This window comes from Brassica napus, chromosome A4 (genome assembly GCF_020379485.1).
Source record: "Brassica napus cultivar Da-Ae chromosome A4, Da-Ae, whole genome shotgun sequence".
Taxonomy (NCBI): domain Eukaryota; kingdom Viridiplantae; phylum Streptophyta; class Magnoliopsida; order Brassicales; family Brassicaceae; genus Brassica; species Brassica napus.
Window position 1 is genome coordinate 472,795 of NC_063437.1, and position 21,616 is coordinate 494,410.

The 21,616-nt window shown below is 32.9% G+C and overlaps 1 protein-coding gene across 3 annotated transcripts; it reads right to left on the minus strand.

The window, feature by feature from the left end:
• Nucleotides 1–14,893: 14,893 nt before the first annotated feature.
• LOC106449051 (transcription factor bHLH67-like) lies at nt 14,894–17,024 on the minus strand. Of its 3 annotated transcripts, none has more exons than XM_048778274.1 (4): nt 16,550–17,024; nt 15,847–16,368; nt 15,453–15,770; nt 14,894–15,345 (listed from the first exon to the last, which is right to left on the minus strand). In XM_048778274.1, exons 1-4 carry the CDS (start codon nt 16,580–16,582, stop codon nt 15,256–15,258), a joined length of 963 nt encoding a protein of 320 aa, XP_048634231.1. In that variant the 5' UTR covers nt 16,583–17,024; the 3' UTR covers nt 14,894–15,255. The 3 variants fall into 3 exon arrangements, with proteins under 3 accessions (XP_048634231.1, XP_048634233.1, XP_048634232.1); XM_048778276.1 differs by having other exon boundaries at nt 16,678–17,007; XM_048778275.1 differs by having other exon boundaries at nt 16,471–17,007.
• Between the last annotated feature and the right edge of the window lie 4,592 nt (nt 17,025–21,616).

Here is a 21,616-nt window from a genome sequence, read left to right on the forward strand (position 1 = left end):
AATCTCTCTAAAACAGAAGAGAAGAGAGAGAGAGAGAGCTCACGTAATATAAGAATGATAGAGATATGGGCTAAGCGGTGGGGACCCTTGAACAATCTGGTTCTATTCATGTGAGCTTCTTGTTCTCGTTTTATTTTTCTCTCTGTTATTACATGTTTAAGTTTTATTTTAATTAAAACTTAAATGTTTCCCCTTTTCTCTTTCCATAATATGTTTTGATTTACAAATAAATATACGTCTAAGAGTTAAGTTTCATTATTATTCCCGAGTGGTCCATTATCATAATCAATTTATATATATGTAGAAAAAGAAAAGGAAAAGGAAAAATACTATACATACCTTTACATGAAGAATTAAGAAAATATGAAATAGAGTATTATATGTGAAAAAATGGGAATATGATTAGATATAAGTGAAACCTCTATAAATTAATAATGTTGGGACTACACCAAAACTATAACTTTTTTATTAATTTATAAAAATATTAATTTATCAATATACTAATTGAACCAAAAAACTCAATTTGGAACTATAAAATTATATTATTTTATAAAGACTTTTAGTGTATATTAATTTATAGAGTATTAATTTAAAAGAGGTTATACTGTAGTTACTTTTAGAATCTGTTTATTTTTGACATTTCTAAACTTAAAAAATACTAAAATTAACAAGGCTTCTCTTAAATCATTGAACACTCTTCCTAGATGGTTTGGGTCAATTCTTATCGTGTAAGAGATCCTTTTAATTTCGTTGCTGTATATCTCTTTAATTTCTAAAGTATGTTGGTGCCTTGCAGAGTCCTTTTTTTTCTTGAAGGTAAAAAAAATATACTACAAGATTAGTTTTAAAAAATAGTAAAGAAAAGACTATTGGATTTTTATGAACAGTGAATAATAAATGCAAATTATTAAGGTCTGTGGTAATTGGTAAGCCCTTTTGGATTCGTTACCTCAGTGTGCTTTCCACGGACAATATTTCTTTTGTGACTAAAATTCCACGGACAATATGACATGTTGTTTTACAGTTTTGGTCTTTGCTGTTGACTTTTTATTTGTTTGCCCACAAACTTATTTACAGGATAAAATAATATTCTAATTAATTAAAAAAATACAAAAAGTGTACAACTCATTTAACAGTACACAAGTTGATAAAATATAATAATACATTTATTCACGTATAAATGTATACTGCATATACGTACGTGTTACAAACACATATGCATGCTAGAAACATGAAGTGGTTCTTTTGCTCCATTAATCATACTCGTCATTACTTATGCATATCAGGGATCTCATGCATGTTTGAACCTAACAAATTTGCTAGAAGAGAAAAGTTAGAACCTGACGACTTCAACTCATATACATCTCTTTTGGAAGCTATGATTACAATTTAGAAACTAACATTCCATTTTTATTTTGCTTATATATATATATTAATACATTTAAATATTTTGTTGTTTCTAATAAATAAGGTCTATGTATTACGAAGAACTGTCTTCAGACTCCTCGAAGATATAAAACTAGATGAAAGTGGTCCATCACCGATTCACCATCTGCATTATGAAAATGGTGGGGTGATTTATACTTTCTCAGAAAACATTTTGCTATAAATTTATATCTTGTTGGTTTTATTTCATTGTTATTTTTAGTTTTACTTCTTTCTTTTTAAGGAATGATTAAATTTGAATTATGAAACCGAAATTCAATAGTGGCTTACAGTTACAGCTAAAACAAGAAAAAATGGAAGGAAAAGTAATTTTTAGTGGAAAATTAATTCGTACGAAAGGAAAATATGTTTTCTTCGTTTAATAACATAGATGCAGTTTTTGTTTGTTTAATAAAAGTATATATAATTTGTTATTACGAAGCTGGAAGCTCAAATATGGACTTTTACATTAAGACAATCATGTTTTAGTCTTTATATATGGTATCGGATAATGTGAGAATATAAGCTTCCACATGGAAGTTTAACTGGGACTTTATAATATAAAAAAGATTAGGGTTATATATATATTCATTAGAAATTCATAATAAACATGAAATTGAAATGGTATTAGAGTCCGAACACACCGTACCCAACTGAACTGAAACGAATCCGACTAATCGAAAAAGGCCCGATCGATCTTAAACCGAACTGACCCGAATGATCTAGCGGTCTGATCAAACTGAATTTTAGACATAAATCATCAATTGATTTTAAATTGAAAATTGATCAAAAAAAGATTTTAAATTGAAAGTTCATAATAGTCCGAATTTAACACATAACATAAAAATTTAAATAAAATTATAATGTAAATGTCCTGGACCGACCGAAAAAATCTAGAGTTACAGTGATGAAGATTTAAATATGCTTTTGTTGAATATTATAAAATTTTAAAATGAAATACAAAATCGAATAGTACAATTTTAATTTTGTATACATCTCATTATTTAGACCGACATCACGTAAACATTACTAAGTAATACACATCTTATTCTAGAACTAGAAATGTAGGCATCACATGACTCCTGATAAAAACATTAAATTAAGCTTGTTTAAGTTTTTTTCACGTAAAGTCATATTAAAATCTTACCGTTATTTACGTACGTGGTGGTCCTGAATGAGACGAAGGTTATAACGTTCATGTTTATATATACTTAATTGAGTTAATTCTTGATTAAGGCTTGTTGATTTATTAAACAAAGGTTATAACGTTCATGTTTATATATGTTCTATTTTTATTTTTAAAATAATTAAAGAGTAGGTGAAACAACATTGATCGAATATGGTCCAAACTCTCACCTCACACCGCATAACTGAGTGGTCACAAAATTTCAGGCAACAAACTGTTAACTATTTTTTAGTTTATTTGATGGTTGTTCACCAAAGACTAAATAAACATATCACTGCTATACATATTAATTTAGATTAGTATAATACATCGTCGCCCATTTTCCTTTATTTTAATGAGTTATTTTCACATATAGACACATTATGATTTTTTATTACACTGCAGGGCACAAAGTGCTACTTAAGTAGTTTTCAGTGGTTGAAGACAAATTTAACCTTCAAAAAGTGAAACCAAGGATGGGCAATTATGTAATTAGACGTGGGCTTTCTAGTTGGACTGGTTAGAGTTTTTTGAAATTTGAAAACAATTGGTTTGGTGGTGGTGGACGTGAATCTCATATGAGATTGGGTTTTATTTTTTTTTCTTTACTCATGAAAGTAATTGTTTTGTTTATTTACTCTTTTTATTTATTTCCAGTAAAAGTAAGAACAAAGAACTCAAAAACCGACGAACGGAGAAACCAACGAACAAGATTTCCGGACGGAGAAGACCTGTCGTCTCAAAGCGGAGAGTTTCAAAGGGCGAGGCTAAAGGTTGGATACTTTCCTTCCTCCCAGTTTCATTGATTTGGATTTCAAATTAGAGATTAGAGTTTCGATTTCTGGGTTTCGATCTTTTTAGTTTGGTAAAAGCCTCGACGTGAGGTGTTAGGGTTTCGATTTGGAGGTACAGTTCTAGATTTATGCAAAACTCCCATTAGGATTTTGATTTGTAGATTAGGATTTCGATTTAGGGGTGCGGTTCTAGATTTCCAAGTTCTCAAAAAAAAATTATGGTTTTTGTTTGTTTTACAGAGATGTCACAAACTGAAGAGGTGAATGGAGGAAAAGGTCAAAGCTTGTTGCTAGTTTTGGTGTTTTGACAAAACTGTGGTCGGATGTACACCAACATGTGTGTACATATGAACAACCAGGATTTTGTACATGTGTACACGCATGTATAGATACATAATAAGTAATGTAGATATGAATGTTCTTGTTGATAGGTTGACATGTATATGTTGTGTTTGTTGGTGTAGGAGTCAGTACATATGAACACTACCATTGCTAAATATGAATATAAGTAATGTAAACCTTCCAACATATAGCAATACCAATATATATTGAGAACCATTTAAAATATTATTATAAACTCAATCATATATATTTCATTGATGGGGTGGATGAAAATTGTTTAAATCAACCATCTGAAAGAGTGTGTACATATGGACAATAAAGAGAGTGTGTACATATGGACATTAGAGATCGAGAACTCGTGGATTGCAATATAACCATAAATGTGTATTTTTATGACTTTAAAAATTTGATTGGTTTATGTTAGATAGTTGTATGTAGTATCACTAGATGTATTTTGTGCTAGATGAATAGACTGGATCTTTGTGAAAAAAATACTCATGTGTACACATGCGAACAATATCCACGTGTATACATTAGGAACTTAGCTGTACATATGTACAACTAATGACCTAGTTACATGTTTGTATGGTTTGTAGTGGATGTGTGTATTGAATTCGTTTTGGTTTGCCGTGTTTCAATGGTTGCGAGTGGCCTGGTCTCGCGCGGTGGCGGAGTAGAAGGTGGGACTTGGGGGGAGTTGTTGGAACGGGCAGGGGGTGTACGCGTGGACGCCGAGGAGACTACACGTGGATTAGTCGACTTATGTACACTGTTGGGGGTGGAAGTAGGTTGTCCATGTGGATTATGGATTCTTTGTACTCCGGCTGAGGAAGTTGTTGGTTGTCCATGTGGATACTCGCTAGTTCTTTTGAGTTCGGAGGCCAGTAGCTCAAAGAGGCTTGTGGGCGTGCTTGGTTGTTAGGAAAGAACTCCGTCAAAACATTGTTCTGCAGTTCTACCAAGGTCATGGAGGGGCTAAGCGACACGATCCTCAACATTTGTTGTTTGTCGATGGAGAAGTTTCAGTTACCGTCGTCTGCGGTTTTCCATTCTCTGGCAATTATCATACAGTGGTCAGCCATGGTGGTCACCTGCGAACAACAAAACATTCTTTAATTAGTACGAGTCAACGTTAATTAAAAAGACAATTATCTTGTTAATTATGTTACAAACTACAGCTTATTAATGTCCTGATTTCGCAGTAGATTATCTTGTTAATTTGCAGGTTAATGAGGATTGAAGGAGATGATTTTACGTAGAGAAGAGGATGAGGGAAGTTGGGGAACAATGGAAAATGATCTAGACCGTCGATTCCAAAAGATTGATCTAACGGTTTAGAAGGTAAGCAGAGGAGGTGTCTTTTCTAGATCTATGAGATTAAATCTCAAAATAAAGTAAAATCAAGGGATAGGGATAAATCCCGCCAGAAACAAAATAGAGAAGAAACTGGGTGCTTGATCTGTAACGAAATGGAAGAATTATTAGTTAGGAAAGTTACTAGAGTTAGGCCAAGTTGTTAGTTAAAGTGTGTAGGTAGAACAAAATGTCCTAGAGTGTGAATAAAAGAGGAAAAGTGTCCTAGAATGTAAATCTTTCTATTTTAATTCATGATACACTGGATTACATTATTAAATTACTCACACTAGCTAATCGGTCCAAATAATACTCTATACGTCTCGGCAGTGGGATTTCTTTAGATGATGAAAATGATTAAACTATTTCCAAAATATGAAAGTGGTAAAAATGATTAAATGTTTATTTGTAGAAATGAAGGAAACTAAAAGGAGACGTCGTAGCGTCGCCCTTTTCAAAGCACATACCCATGTAGCCAAAGAGGACCCATCTAGAATTCTATTTATATTCTACAAATTTCCCTTTTCAATCAAGATTTAAATTAGAACTGAACCTTCAAATGCGAACAATTTGTCATAGAATTAATTAATATGATGCGAGGATATAGAGTAGTGGAGAAGACCAGATTTCCCATACTAATATTTTATCATAATTATTCATACTTGTAATGCACATTATTAGAAACTGGATTCTTCCGCTTATGTGTGTGTGAATATGAAATTTTAAATTACATTTTAATAATAAAAGATAATAGAGTATATCTATAAAAATTATTGCTACGTTATTTAACTGGAGTGGATTCTTTCAGTTATGTTTCATTTGAAAAAAAAGGAACAACCCGCTTAGTTTTAAAACCAAAATATATATTTGTGTCATGGCTTGAAAAAAGGTAATGGAAAAATAATGTACGGCGTAACTAGAGAAGAAAAGTACGATGCAATGCTTCAGAAAGAGAGCTATATACAAAAATTCGATGCGATCCCTGACCCAGAATGATGTATATCTCGTATATATATGAAATTATTCGGTTACAAAAAAAGGTTGAGAATAATATGGTAGGGTTGGCTATATGAAAGAGTATGAATGGAGCTAGGTATGTGAAATGAGTTTTAAAAGAAAAGGTGATAGGGCAAGGACCACTTCTTATAAATAGAGTAAACATATGCTTTGCATTGCACATAACTCTTTTTAATGTCTACTTGCTTCTTTTCTCTAGGCCATCCACCATTATCATTAATCCTCCTTTTTCCACTAGAGTATGTATTCTTCATTTCAAATTTTTATGTTTCAATTAAGTCACCAGTTCATCTTAACCACGGTTTATATTTCTTAAAATATGAGGAAACTAACAAAAAGACCTAGCCAATGAACTTATGCTAAAAACTAGTAATATAGAAAGAGTGAATTTGTCGACAAAGTTGTGCATGTGGGATATCAATGATATTCTGAAGGTAAATGAACTATATGGTGAGTGCACAAAAAAAGAACTATATGGTGTCTGCTTTTTGTTTATAAATACTTGAATGTGTTTGGAGAGGCGGCATTCGTGTTAACAAAATCTAGTATCATATGTTACATACCGCGACCATATTTTATGGGAGAGGAAAAGGAAAGCAAAATAGCAAAAAGGAAAAAAAGGAAAAAGCAAAATATTATTTGAATGTACGTAGAAACGATAAGTCACAATCAACGAGGCTAGTGGTGAAATAAAAGGCAGACCATTTTATTCAATAAAATAATAAATAACAACATTGGATGATGGATGGATGGTGCGATAATGGCGACAGCATATTCCAACTGTCATTTGCCCCAGGGTCTAGGACTCTCTCTTTCTCACTCTCCCTATCCCTAGCCAACCATTTCCCATATTTAATTGATAATTTAATCTGTTTTCAATAAAAAATTCTTAACAAAAACATCTCATAAACAAACAGAAATTTAATTACTAGTTTATTAGATGAATATTTAGAGCAACATTATTGCGGAGACAAAAATTAAATATCTTAGCATATTTTATTAATATCAATACTATTAAAAGGGAAGAAGTTATAATAAATTACTTTTTTATTAACTAATAATATTTTGGTCTTACATTATTTGGACAAACAATATGTTACCTTAAATTTCTCTAACAATCATTTAGTCAAAGCTTTTATTTATTGGATCCATATCTTTTTGTAAACAAAAAGATTATAACATATATATACGATCACATAAATTTGGTTCACGAAAATATTATCACATACACTTTATTATACTCTTCTCTAAATATATCTTATTAACTTCATAATTAAGATACGTTTAAAAATGATATATTATGTTAATTTTATTTTATTGATAAATAACAATTTAGTATTTAAGATAAGTTTAAAATTATCAAAAACCCAACAAATTTTTTTTACTGCTCAACAAAAAACCTACAAATCTATACTGTTAAATTAGCCAAAAACCTCTCAAATAAATTTTAAGTTTCACCAACTGATAAAATGTAACTTTTATAAAATGTACAAAAATATAATGAAAGGTTAGATTTGGGCATTCGGGTCTTCGGGTCAAATATAAATCGGTTTCTTTCAGGTCCAAGTTCTTTGGATCTTGGGCATTTATATCCAACTAGGTATTTGAATTTTTTTTTTGTGCAGATTTGTTCATTTTCCAGGTAAGTTTGAGTCAATAATTCAAGTATCTGTAAAATTTACTATTTAATTTGGCTATGTAATGAGTCTAGCTCGGTTCGAGTATTTAGGACAAAAAGATCTAAAGAATCCGAAAAGCCAAAAAAATCAAAACACGAAAATACTCAAAATCAAACAAATACCAGAAATAACTAAATATCTAAAAGACCAAATCTTATCCGAGAACCAAAAATATCCAATATTTTAAATATATTTTTAAAATTTGAAATTTTAACCCAAAACCTGAAACTATAACAGAAAACGTGAATCCAAAATTTACAATAATATTTTTATATTGAGAACATATATGAATTACTCAAATATACATAATATGAACAAAACATTCTAGGTACTTTGGGTACCTGGAGTCCAACAGAAACCACAGGTCCAAAAAAATCTAATAAGTACTTTTTCTCAATCCTGAATCTCAACCTGTAATTCGTATTGGTTTGGTTCATTTATCAAATTTAGGTAAAATATATATACTTAAGAAAGCGTTACATAAGAGTGTATATAAAAAAATCTCGAATAAACTTACTCATAAGTTATATAATTTTAAACAAATTTATGTATTCGATATAATACGACTTTATAACATAATAATACACAATGTATTCAAAATACTATTTCATATCCAACTTCGTATATAACCCATAAATTCCTCGCTTTCAGAATGCGGGTCAAAATCTAGTATGAAGATTAAGAGATAAAGTTAAGATACATGAGTAAAATTGTAGATTATTGATAGATACTTTTGTTGGTTTTTAGTAAAATAATAAATTAATTATTTATTTTAATAAGTTATAACATATAAAGATGTGTTTAAAATAAAACATATAACATTAAAATAGAAACACATAAGAAAATTACAAAGTTGGAAAAAAATTACAAAGTTGTAAAAAAAATTACAATACAAACATTAAAAATGCAAAAAGAAAACATGAAACATTAAGCTTCTTTGCACTACACGAAATCGAACCCCAATGCCATTTCGCCACGTCGCACCTACGAACCATCCGGAAAACTTCTTAATTTGGAGACGTTTGTTGGGTATTTCAGCCTTTTTGATTTATTTTTTGGGCCTTTATTACTAAGAAGTCACCTTTAGAATCCCCGATAATGTTGGCCTTAAACATTTAAAATTACATTTTTTTTTCAAATATGACTCAAAAAAAAAATCAAACACAAAACGAATCCATGATTTTTTTAAAAATTTTATTTGCTTTATTCACTTTTGAAGTTCAGATTATTTACGAAAATACCATTACATTTTTTTTTTTGAAAATAAGTGTTTTATTCTATCATTTTCATCAAATATTTACAATATTACCATTACCATTGCCATCAATACACCAATCCACCATGAATAACCAATTTGAAACTCTTAATGCACCAAAGTTTCAATTTTTACTCTTCAATTCTTCATATCTCATTACTTATACACACAAAGTACATCTTTTTTTTTGTTCAAAAAAATCCAAGACTTTGATTCTAAACTTTATAAGGTTCAAACTCATGATTCTTAGTCATTAACAAGTGGGTTTCTTTTATATCATCCGCATCTTCATCAAATATTTACAATATTACCATTACCATTGCCATCAATACACCAATCCACATGAACAACCAATTTGAAGTTCTTAATGCACCAAAGTTTCAATTTTTACTCTTCATATCTCATTACTTATACACACAAATTTGAAATTACATCTCTTTCTTTTATTTTTGTTCAAAAAAATCCAAGATTTTGATTTTAAACTTTGTAAGGTTCTTTTTTGTGCAACAAGTGGGTTTCTTTTGTGGTGAAGTTTTATATGATAAGAGAAGCTAATCAAGTTATCTCATTGGTTGAAAGTATGAAATTGATTTTTTTTTTTCAGATCTGTTTGTCAGAAGACTTCCATGTAAGTCTTCTCGTTGTAGAAGACTTATACGAAAGTCTTCTTGTCAATGCAGAGATTAATTTTGCAATTGACTTTATGTGTGTTTTAGAGACGATTTCTTCCAACTTTTCTTTGTTAACAAAAAAATCTCAAAATACCAGAGACGACTTCATGGTAAGTCGTCTAGAATAAACAAGTTAGTTTTGCAATTGATCGGATTGTGTCAGAAGTTTGACTTTCTCTATATGACTTACACGAAAGTCTTCTACCAGAAGACTTCCATATAAGTCTTCCGAACTCTCGTTGGAAGTCTTCTAACTCTCAATGAAAATCATCTCGGATAATTGAAAAATAAAACTTAATTAGACGACTACCATGTAAGTCTTCCAGAAGACGACTTACACAGAAGTCTTTAAGAATTTTATTTCGAGATTCTAGCTAGTCAAACCTTGGTTATCACAGAAGACTTACAAGAAAATCGTCTAATTAAAATTAATATTTAAGTTTTATTTTTTAATTGTAAAAGAAACCTAAGACGACTTACATAGAAGTTGAAATCGTCTAGGTAAATGTAATATTTAAGTTTTATTTTTCTAGTGGAAGATTTCCATGTAAGTCTTATATTAAAAGTCAAATTTCTGACACAATTCAATCAATTGCAAAACTATCATGTTTATCTTAGAATACTTCTCTGGTAGTTTTGAATTTTTTTCAAAGAAAAAGTAAGCAGACTTCTTTGGAACTCTTCCTTTGTAAAATTTCAATTGAAAAAATGATCTAAATGGAAGACTTTTGGAAGTCTTCTCGCGGACGACTTCTATGAAAGTCTTCTATGTCAATGTTTAATAAACTTTCATTTTCTCTAAAATTATAAAGACCTTTTAACATTTTTTTGTTAATTCATGTATATTAATTGATATTGGGGCTCCTGAATGAAATTTGTAACTTAATTGATTTTAATTATGAGGTTACCAACATTCATGTTGATTAATATTTCTACCTAATTCGAGAACACTTCCACGGAAGTCTTCTACGGAAGTCTTCAAAATTATCAAATTATATGGTTTAATATGTCTTCTTAGATCATAAGATATACTTTTTAATTTTTATGAGATTTAAAATTTCAATTTTCACTTCCCGCCTAAATATTAATTTCCCCTTTATATTTTATTTTCCCACTTAAAATTTAAGTCTTTCGAAAAGACTTCCTGGAAGACTTTCCAGAAGACTTCAAAAGACTTTCCAGAAAACTTTTCAAAAAACTTCTAGTAAAATTGTCATATGTTTGAACTTATGTAATGTTTGATATTTTGTGAATTTGACTAAGTTTTCTTAGAAGTTTTCTCCCTTAGTTTTAGTAAATTTGATTATTTTTTGTATTATTTTGTTATGCTATTGAAGTTGTATCAATAACTTCAATAAATTCAAGTATTTTTGGCAAGATGATATTATAAACATGGACATATTTACTAAAAAATTCATTAATGCCTCTTCAAATTTTCAAAAGAATTCACAACTAAAAGAGTACAAACATAAATCATAAAACATGTCATAAATAAAACTATTACACATGGAGTTAAAGATCATTCCTTCACAAAAATAAGTTTGGACTCCACTTAACATGGAAGAAGACTCCGTCAGAAGATTTCTAGAAAGTATTCTTATGTTTTAGAAGATTCTATCACAAGACTTCCAGGAAGTCTTATAGAACATTATATTTTAGAAGACTTTCGAGAAGACTTCCAAAATCTGACTCAGATCTGAAAAATCTGCATATCTAAAAATGTTCAAAGAGATCAGAGAGAGATTAGAGAGACATGAGACATAAAAAATGAAAAATTGATATAAAGTTTAGTGTTTCCAATTTCAAAAAGATTAGAGAAAGGTTATAGGGTTTTAGTTCGAGAAAAAAGTAAGAGTTTTTATGCAACAAAAGGTTACCTAAAGAAAAAAAATCAGAGATGAAAACTTAAAAAATGCTTAAATCTGTTATGAAAGAAGAAACATGAGAGAATAATCCGCCAGAAGACATCGAGGAAGTCTTCCATGAAGTCAGAAGACTTTCATGATGTCTTCCATGAAGTCATAAGACTTTCAGGAAGTCTTTTAGTGCATTATATTTTAGAAAATTTTCGAGAAGACTACCCAGAAGTCTTCCAGCGTCAGATCCAGATCTGAAAAAATGCATATCCAAACGCAGATCCAAAGAACTTGTATATCCAAAAATATTTTAATGGCTTCACAATAAGGAAAATGAGTGGAAGATTAGATAGATTTACTTTTATAAAACACACAAAAATAGATATCCAAAATTTGTAGATTTACCTTTAAATGAATGGAAGATGAGAATCATGTGATAAAAAAAAGTCTGCAAAAACAAGATAAATTAGTGAGAAAGACATGAGACAAAAAAATGAAAAATTGATAAAACAAATTGGTGTTTTTAAGTTCAAAAATATTAGAAAGAAGTTGAAAAGTGTTAGTTTGGAAAAATGTAAGAGCTTTATGCAACAAAAGGTTACCAAATGAAAAAAAAAATAATATATGAAAATTTACCAAAACGCTGAGATCTGTTGTGAAAGAAAAGAGCATGGAAGAAGACTCCGTGAGAAGACTTCCAAGAAGTCTTGTGGTGCATTATATTTTAGAAGACTTCCGAGAAGTCTTCCAGAGTCTGACCCAGATCTGAAAAACTTGTATATCCAAAAACGTTTAAATGGCTTCAAAAAAAGAAAATGAATGGAATATTAGATATATCTACCTTTATAGAACACAAAAATAGATATCCAAAATTTATAGATTTACCTTTAAAGGAGTGGAAGATGATACCATGTGATAAAAAATCTGCAAAACAAGATAAATTAGTGAAATGAGACAAAAAAAATGAAAAATTCTTATAAAGTTTGATGTTTTCAAGTTCAAAAGATTAGAGAGAGATTAGAGAGTTTTAGTGAGAATCATTTCATTTTTGTTGCAACCATTTGAGAGGAAGAGAAAGAATGTGTACATTTTCTTTATGTATGGAGACAAACAAAATTATTTAGGTTAAATATTTTCGATTCAGAAAACTTCTAAAAAATCTAGAAGTCTTCTGTCTCTTAGTATAATACTCGTCCAAATGACTTCAAGGAAGTCTTCTATACTCTAAATTTATACTCTAAACTTAAATAACTAATTAAATAGAGAAAAAATACTTCATTAAACATAAAATAAACTTTGAAAGTGTTTAATATATAGAAAACTAAACACATATATGTTAAATTTTAACACTGCAACTATATAACTTATAAATTAATATCATGGCCAAGTTGAAACTATAAGTTATATATCAAGTTGCAACTATATAACTGATAAATCAAACTTTAGTTAAAAACATAAAAACACACAAACAAATACAACTAAAACTAATAAATTATTACCCAAAATTATTATATTTTATTTTTAAAAAATATCCATGTACGCGCATAAGCAGAGCGAGTCAACTAGTTATATATAACGATGGAGTTGGATCCGGCCAAATTCGTAGATTCAGGGCCGGTCATGGGCAAAGCTTAATGAAACATTCGCCATATGTCCCCAAATTTTTTGAAAAATTTTATATGTAAAATAGGCCCCCAATTTTTTTAAAAAAAATTTTAGGCCTCGAAATTTTTAAATCTTTACTAAATCGTTTAGGGCCCCCAAACTCTCAGGACCGGCCATGCGTAGATTATTTTTGAGCAAAAAATTGTGAGAAAATGTTGATCATGGCTGAAATGTTTGAATATTCTAAATTCATTACAAAACTATAAGTTCGACCCCTTCCATATCATCTTTGATTGATTAAAAATATATATGATAACTAAAAGTTCAAAATCAAGTAATTGAAGTTTACCATGTCACTAGTTGAGATACGAGATACATCGGCTTCACTTACACACGGTTTAGTTATTTCAAGGTTTTGGGATATTATTTAGTAGTATATGTTTCGACATTTGAAGATTTGGTTACACATGAAAGATGCAATGAATAGGAAGGTGAAGGTGGTCCAACCAAATAAAGACGATAGATAAACATCTAAGAGGCACCATTGTCCCCTTAAAATCTGATCATCTTTGTTTCTTAGGTTAAGTCGCTTTCCCTCTTCCACCAGCATTATGAAAATGTTATATGCACTTAATGACCGAAAGACCATTAAATTTCATTGTATTCATCTTCTCTATGTATAAAAAAAGAAGAGAAGAGATTCGTATCAAGAAAATACATAGGTTAACTTAAGACGCTGCTTGTGAGTACTAAAACTAGATCGGCTGGTATGGGTTGGGTACTCACAGATCAAACCGAATCGGAATTGGCAAAAGGAACTCTGTATCAGGAACACGTCTCTTCCCCTTGCATGGCCTGAGGCTCTTGCAATCAGAGGAGCTCTTCATCATGTGATTTCCCTCAACATGACAACATCTCTCACATCTGGCTTCGCTAAGATTTTCAAGTATTCGTCGGAGCTTATCTTCGGATCGTCGATCGATTGAACTCTACGGGGTGCTTTCAGACATAGCCTCGATCATGTCCTCTTCTTTTTACTTCTGTCGATTAATCTTCATATCACGGGACACGGGCTTTCAATGCTAGGCTCATCTTTTGACTAAATCTTGTTTATCTTCAAAATATGCTAGGCTTAGACCATGAAACGTTTAATCCTCTATGAATCTAATATCTGTTTGCTAAAAAAAAGGTTAGGTTATTGTAAAAAGCCCAACTAAATGGGGCAACTTATAGCTCATTAGTGGCCTCACTGGCCTGTAATCAAATCACAGATCTTGCATTTCGATGTTTCCCTCGACTCGAGTCAGAGCTCTCTTGCTCCGCGGATCAATTCTACCATTGTTTCAAAATAGTGTTGGGCCTAAAGTGGCTCTAAACATGCTATATTTGTCGCTGAACCACGTGCCACTTTCACGTGAGTGTTTTTTTTATTTCAAGATAATTTTTAGAGCTCATTAGTGATAAATATTCGTTTTCAGAGAAAGAGAAAATCGGTTCTTTGTTTCGTTCAACAGTGGCTCTCCGTCTCCGGCGTTTTTTCCCGTGGTTCAGGTTCCGACTTCTGATGACTTCAGTAGCATCACCGACGTGTCAGCTTTTGGTTCCGGCCTTCTTCTTCTTTGGTATCGCAGCTGGGCTTAATCAGTGGGCCCATTACTCGTATTACAAGCTATTAAAACTACATAACAATGGTTTCTGTTTTGAACATCAATCATTATTAGTCTTATAAGATTCGACCACTAAAACAATCTACTTTTATGAAGTCACCAAAGTTAAGCAAAAAGAAAAAAAGTTAAGTCACACCAGTCACCATATGATATGACCGTACCCATTACAAAAAAAGAGAGGACAAGACCACTTATTAGCACAAGAAAGTAAACTCTTACAATAGATGCAAAGTCAAACGATGATAAAATATCATAAATACTCCTAAGGTCAAACCCCCACAAAACACCCAAAGCCTAAAAACATGTATCTAAAAATAATCCAATACTAATACGAACAAAACAGAATTTAAAATTCTGTCAGTCAGAAAATGAAAGAACGAAAAAAGAAATCTTTCTAAACAAAAAAAAGTGTCAGCTTTTTATTTGTTAGTTATTCAAATTCATTGGCATATCGAAAATATGATGTGCCACCTTCTTTATCTCGTCGGCCGATTCAAGTTCGCAACCATCCTCTATCTGTTTAAATAAACGATTTTTTTCTGTCATTAAAGATTTGCATTTTACAATGTTGGTGACTGTAAATTGAAATTTAAGACATACATGGAATGGTATAGTTAGGTTACCTTGAGGTTGAAGCAATAAGAGACATAGAAACGAGACAAAGTCGAGATACTGAGATGAAGAACAGTGAGTCGAAGCTTCTCTAGTGAGATGATTCCTCTGATAAGCCCTCCTTGTCTCTTCCGACATACAACTCTAAGGTTAACGTGGTTTTGTATCACTGTTGTTTCGATACTTGGGACGCAAGTTTCATCTTCTTGAACTCTGTTTTGAACTTCACTACTCTGCTGCGTTTTCTTTTGAGATTCAAGTGATTGTATGATTTGCTCAAGGACCTTCGCATAGTTTATAGCTCCTCCTACTATGGATGCTTGGTCTCCCTGCAGGGGACAACAACACTATACAAGTTAAGAGACTTAGGGTTTTGAGGGTACTTTTTGTGGTTGTTGAGATTACTCGTTGGATGTAAGAAGGTGGGAGAAGGGAACGTAGGGAGTTGACATGTTCGTTCATCTGTCTCCGTCGGTTTCTTTCAACAACAATGTGGCTGATTCTTTGAGACTCTATCTCTTCAATGTTTTTACTTGGTTTAGTTTTCCTCCTCTTCCTCTTCTCTCTAGTCATATCAGGAGCCAGCAAATCGCTGTTCTTGCGCTTGTGTTGTGGTGAGGAAGAAGGGAGGAGTATCATGTCTGCTTCTTGGCTTGACAAAGGTTGTTTCGCTCCTTCCATGTAGGATGCTGAAACTTGGTTCTGATACAAGTGTGGATAACCCTCCTGTGAAAGAAAGCTTTCGACTTCCCAAGGCTCTTTGAGGTTCTGAAGAGACAATAGCCTTAGAAAACTCGGTTCTTCACTTTGCAGCATTTGTAGAAATGGCACTGTATCTTGGTCTTCCTCTTCTTTAAAGGAAAAGCTTTGAGCCTCTGCAAATTCTTGAACTTCTAGGCTTCTTGCATCTGCTTTTCTATCCAGATACTGCAAGAAAGACATTAACCAGTGAGGTCAATGATTGCAGAATGTTTTTAATTGTTTTCTGTAAAATTAATAATAAAATCATTGAATGAAAAGTATCTGGACATGCTAGGAAAAGAGTAAATGGCACAATGGAAGAGAGAAGATTGGAGAAAGCTTCCTAAATTAAGCAAAAAATACACACACAAGGGTTGATGTGTCCTTGAAAGCTCTCCATTTGAGAGCCTTTTGTTTGTTATGTATTAGTATGTAATAATGTGTAACAATAAATGCTAAGAAACACCAAAGAAGCAGAAGAGGAAACTCATGTACTCTCTTCTGATTCTGAGTCTTTCTTGACTTGTAACTGTTAGCTCTATATAGAGCAGTGACTCTTTAGTAGCAATTGAGTAGAGTGGAAAACAGAGGAGCTGTAATAAAAGAGAATGGTAAGAAAATGTATATATTTTTGGTACTGTAAGAAGAGTTGGTGAGGCTGAGCAGAGCAGAGGAGAGATGGAGATATTATTGGTGGAAGCAGTTTTGTTTTGAAGTAGAGACAGAAGACTTTGTGGGGACATTCTTATATTACACAGAAGAAGAAGGTAAAAAAGATACAAGTCATGGGTAAGAGAGCTTCTATTAGGTTTGTGTCATCTTTCTCATTATATCTCAATGACTCAAATCATTATGTATGAGAGATAACATCATTCATTTCAATACACACCACACCATTCCTTTTCTATGCTGCTCCCATCATGTTCTAATGATTTCTTAAGTATGGGTTTTGTCTAATATATTGACTAGCAATTAAAACAAAAAGATTTGACTCTATAAATTCAATAACACTAGGGAATCTTATCTATTACTGATGCCTTGGCGTCTACGGCATTAAACAGTGTTTGTACTATAAAATGTCCCAGTCTTGTCAATCTCAGTCCTAGTGGGTAAACTCATATCCAGTCTCACTAAATCCTCAACAAAGAAACAAAGAGTCAACCTTTGTATAGTTAACGAAGACCTTAGAAACCTTATCAACTAGACTAAAACTCCAAAGAAAGTTTGAAATAATTTTAGACCCCATGTCCTTTTAGCTGCCATTTTTAAGACAAGAATTAAAAAAAAAAGTTTTTTCATAAATAAAAACAATGAGATATTAAACAGCAATGTAAAGGAAAGGCACAGGAGAAAGCAAAAAAAAAAGATTGAAATTTGATCATGAAAATGACAGAAATAAGAGATATAACTTGCTTTGTTGTTTTAACGCTCGATTTGTATGCTAACGTGACTGATACTATTATTAGAGTAGGATTCCTATGACAAATAGGAATCATACTAATCTGTTTTAGATATGTTTTTCCTAGATAGATTTGGCTTTATCTTTTCCTATTTTCACATTACTTCTCTTGGTATAAATACCAAGCTTCATTCTCAATAAAATTTAAGTTAATTTTGATCCTAAACTAAGATTTGTCATGGTATCAGAGCATAACCAAAAATAAAAACATCCAAAATCCATCTATTCTCAAAAATCATCAACCATCCTTTAAACATCCTTAAAAACATTCTTCAAAAACATCTTTTAAACATCCTTGTTGGTCCTACAAGAAACGTAGATCAACTTATTCAAATCCTCTGTTTTAAAATCGAAACAGAGACCTTCCAAAACATACATCTTCAAACACGGCGATTACTCCAAGCGAGCTCAAATACAAAACCATCTCACCTTATGATTTATCATCCAATGATAATCCAGGTGCCATCATCTCTCAACCTCTTCTCAACGGAACCAACTACGACGAATGGGCCATCAACTTTCGTATGGCGCTAAGCTCACGAAAGAAGTTTGGCTTTCTTGACGGCAGTCTTCCTAAACCGGCAGCCGATTCAACCCACCTTGAAAATTGGACAGCAAACAATCATCTTATCGTGGGATGGATAAAACAAACCATCGAACCAAAAGTAAGATCTTCTATCTCAACTAGAGAAATCGCAAAAGATCTGTGGGATACAATCAAAAAGCGCTACTCAATCAAAAGCGGAGCGCGACTTCAACAACTATGCAAAGCCTTGGCAAATTGCAAGCAGGACGGTTCCACCATTGATGACTACTTCGGTCGTCTAACAAAGATATGGGACGGGACCACTGAAGCAAAAGGCGTGACACCAAAGGCAAATACGGCTAGTGTTGCTAAAAACACAAAAGTTCAAGCAAACATAACTGTCTCTGATATAGATCGCCAAGGTCTCAGCGGTATCACCGATGAACAATGGAGTATTGTTCAAAAACTAATCAATAAAGGAGCAACCAATGATCATCTAAAGGGTAAGAAAAACGACGGAACATGGATCTTAGATACAGGAGCTACTCACCATATGACAGGACAACTCGAGACAATGGAGAACATTCGCAAATCTTTATATGGCCTTAAGCAAGCCCCTCGCTGTTGGTTTGCCAAATTGGTTGAAGCTCTTCTGAAGTACGGTTTCTCTCAAACATATTCAGACCACTCATTGTTTGTCTACTCGAGGAATGGAACCACACTTCGAATTCTCGTTTATGTAGATGATCTAATCATCTCTGGTGATTCATCTCCTGCCATCAACACATTCAAGACATATCTTTCAACCTGTTTTTATATGAAGGATCTCGGGCCTCTCAAGTATTTTCTTGGCTTGGAAGTAGCTAGGGGTCCTCAAGGAATCTATTTATGCCAACGCAAGTACACGTTGGATATAGTTACAGAGTGTGGGCTACTAGGTTGCAAACCGGCTGGCTCACCTATGGACCAAAACCATACTTTAGGCCGTGCGCAAGGTGATCTTTTGTCTGATCCAGAACGTTATCGCCGACTGGTTGGGCGACTTATCTATCTCTTAACGACACGACCAGACCTTGCCTATTCTGTTCACATACTATCTCAGTTTATGCAGAAACCTAAGGAAGTTCATTGGCTTGCAGCTGTAAAAGCTGTTAGATATTTGAAAGGAACTATTGGGCAAGGTGTTCTCTTTCGTGCCAACACCACGTTTCACATCACTGGCTGGTGCGACGCTGACTGGGGCGCATGTCCCGGTACTCGTCATTCTCTCACTGGCTGGATAGTACAGTTTGGGACTTCACCTATTTGCTGGAAAACTAAGAAACAGAATGCAGTTTCTCTCTCATCAACAGAAGCTGAGTTTCGTGCTATGAAAGCAATAACAAAGGAACTCATTTGGATCAAAGGCCTTCTCTCCGAGCTGGGTTTTCCACACGACGCGCCAATGACAGTCTGCTGCGATAACAAATCTGCGCTACACATCAGTGCTAATCCGGTTCTTCACGAGCAAACTAAACACATGGGCATCATTTGTCAGTTCGTTCGAACAGAGATTGTCAAAGGTGTCATCAAAACAACTCATGTCTCCTCTCAAGATCAACTCGCAGATATCTTAACCAAGGCATTAGGACGAAAGGAGTTCGATGCATTTCTTCTCAAGTTAGGCATTAACAATATCCATGCTCCAACTTGAGGGGAGGTATTAGAGTAGGATTCCTATGACAAATAGGAATCATACTAATCTGTTTTAGATATGTTTTTCCTAGATAGATTTGGCTTTATCTTTTCCTATTTTCACATTACTTCTCTTGGTATAAATACCAAGCTTCATTCTCAATAAAATTTAAGTTAACTTTGATCCTAAACTAAGATTTGTCAACTATACTCTCTCCAAATATAATCAATCACTTTGTTAAGTACCATAGCATCATCAGCTTCTTGTTTAATCTTGACATGACAAGAAAACAAAGCTTTTCCAACTGTAATTGCCCAAATGTGAAGCTCATGAACAGACACCACTTCCTCAATCTCCATCAATCATTTTTCAAGCTGCTTTGCATCGATCTCTCTCGGTGTACTCTCCATTAAAACATCAAGTATGCTTCGAAGCATCTTAATGGTTATCCCTAAAACAATAATAAAAATACTAACTTGCAGATCAAGTCAATTATTTTTCATTTAGGGTTATACCAAATCATTCCCCCTCCAATCATTACTCCAATGCTTTGGATTAAATCTCCAAGAACATGGAGATAAGCTCCTTGCACATTGATGTTCCTCCTTACCTTCGGTTTCTCCAACAATTGCTCATCATTATCTCCATGACCATGCTCATGATCATGCACGCCATGATTATGACTATGACTATGACTATGACTATGACTATGATCATGTCCAAGCACAACAATCATTATGATGTTAACAACTAAACCAAAAGCAGCAACAAGAACCATAAAGAAACCATCAACATCATCATTAGTCTGTTGAATGAGTCTAGTTATGGCTTCATAGACCAAGATCCCAGTGAGTAACCAAATGAGCTGGATTGAGACAAGAGCACCCAAAATCTCAATCCTGAAGAACCCGTAACTCTGCCTCGGATTGGCTTCCCAAGAATAAGCCCACAAGGAGAGCATTGAGATAGAAAAAGCAGCAACATCAGTGAGCAAATGAGCTGCATCGGTTAGTATAGCCAAACTATTTGCCTTGATGCCACCAACAACTTCAGTGCTCATGAACAAAATACATAACACCACAACGAAACAAAGCTTTCGCATCGAAGCAGAACGTTCCTTAGCATCATCACTTAAAGAAGTTGAAAGTCTACAAGCAGTTTCTACACAACTATACTTCTTGTTGAACCCATCTGCCAAAAACAAATGTGAGGTCTAGAGCTTGAACGAATGGACTATACGAATACAATAGAGCATATATTTTGTTACCTTGTAGAAACTCAATTCAAGAGTGATGTTTAGAGTTTGAGACATGAAGGAGTTTATAAACGTTGGAATAACAGAGAAAAAGCTATGACATGCATTCCATAACTAGACAAGGATTCAAGAAAAGAGAGTTTATATATTTTTAGTAATTAATTAGAGCCCAAGAGTTAATGATAATGACAACATACGGATACTATTAAGAGTGTAACAAATTTAAAGTATATCTCTCATTAATTAATGAATGTACATGAGAGTATATATATACAAGTATGATTAGTGATCTGTACATGTGTATTATGTACACCTATCTATATCTAATACACCCTTCCTCAAGCCTTGAAACTCAAGTAGGATATGGAGTAAAAAGGCTTGACACAGACATTCTGTTCAAGAGGAAATGAAAGGGACCAGGGTGCAGAGCTTTCGTGAGGATATCAGCATGTTGGTTTGAGCTCGAGACATGATGCAAGGTGAGAAAGCCACACTTAACCTGATCACGGACAGTATGAC

Coding starts and splice junctions, on each gene's coding strand:
- LOC106449051 (XM_048778274.1), bottom strand. CDS start 16,582: ATGGAGAGCTTTCAAGGACACATCAACCCTTGT. Junction 16,369..16,549: donor AAGGACACATCAACCCTTGT/GTGTGTATTTTT, acceptor TCTTTCTTGCAG/TATCTGGATAGAAAAGCAGA. Junction 15,771..15,846: donor CACCTTCTTACATCCAACGA/GTAATCTCAACA, acceptor TGTCCCCTGCAG/GGAGACCAAGCATCCATAGT.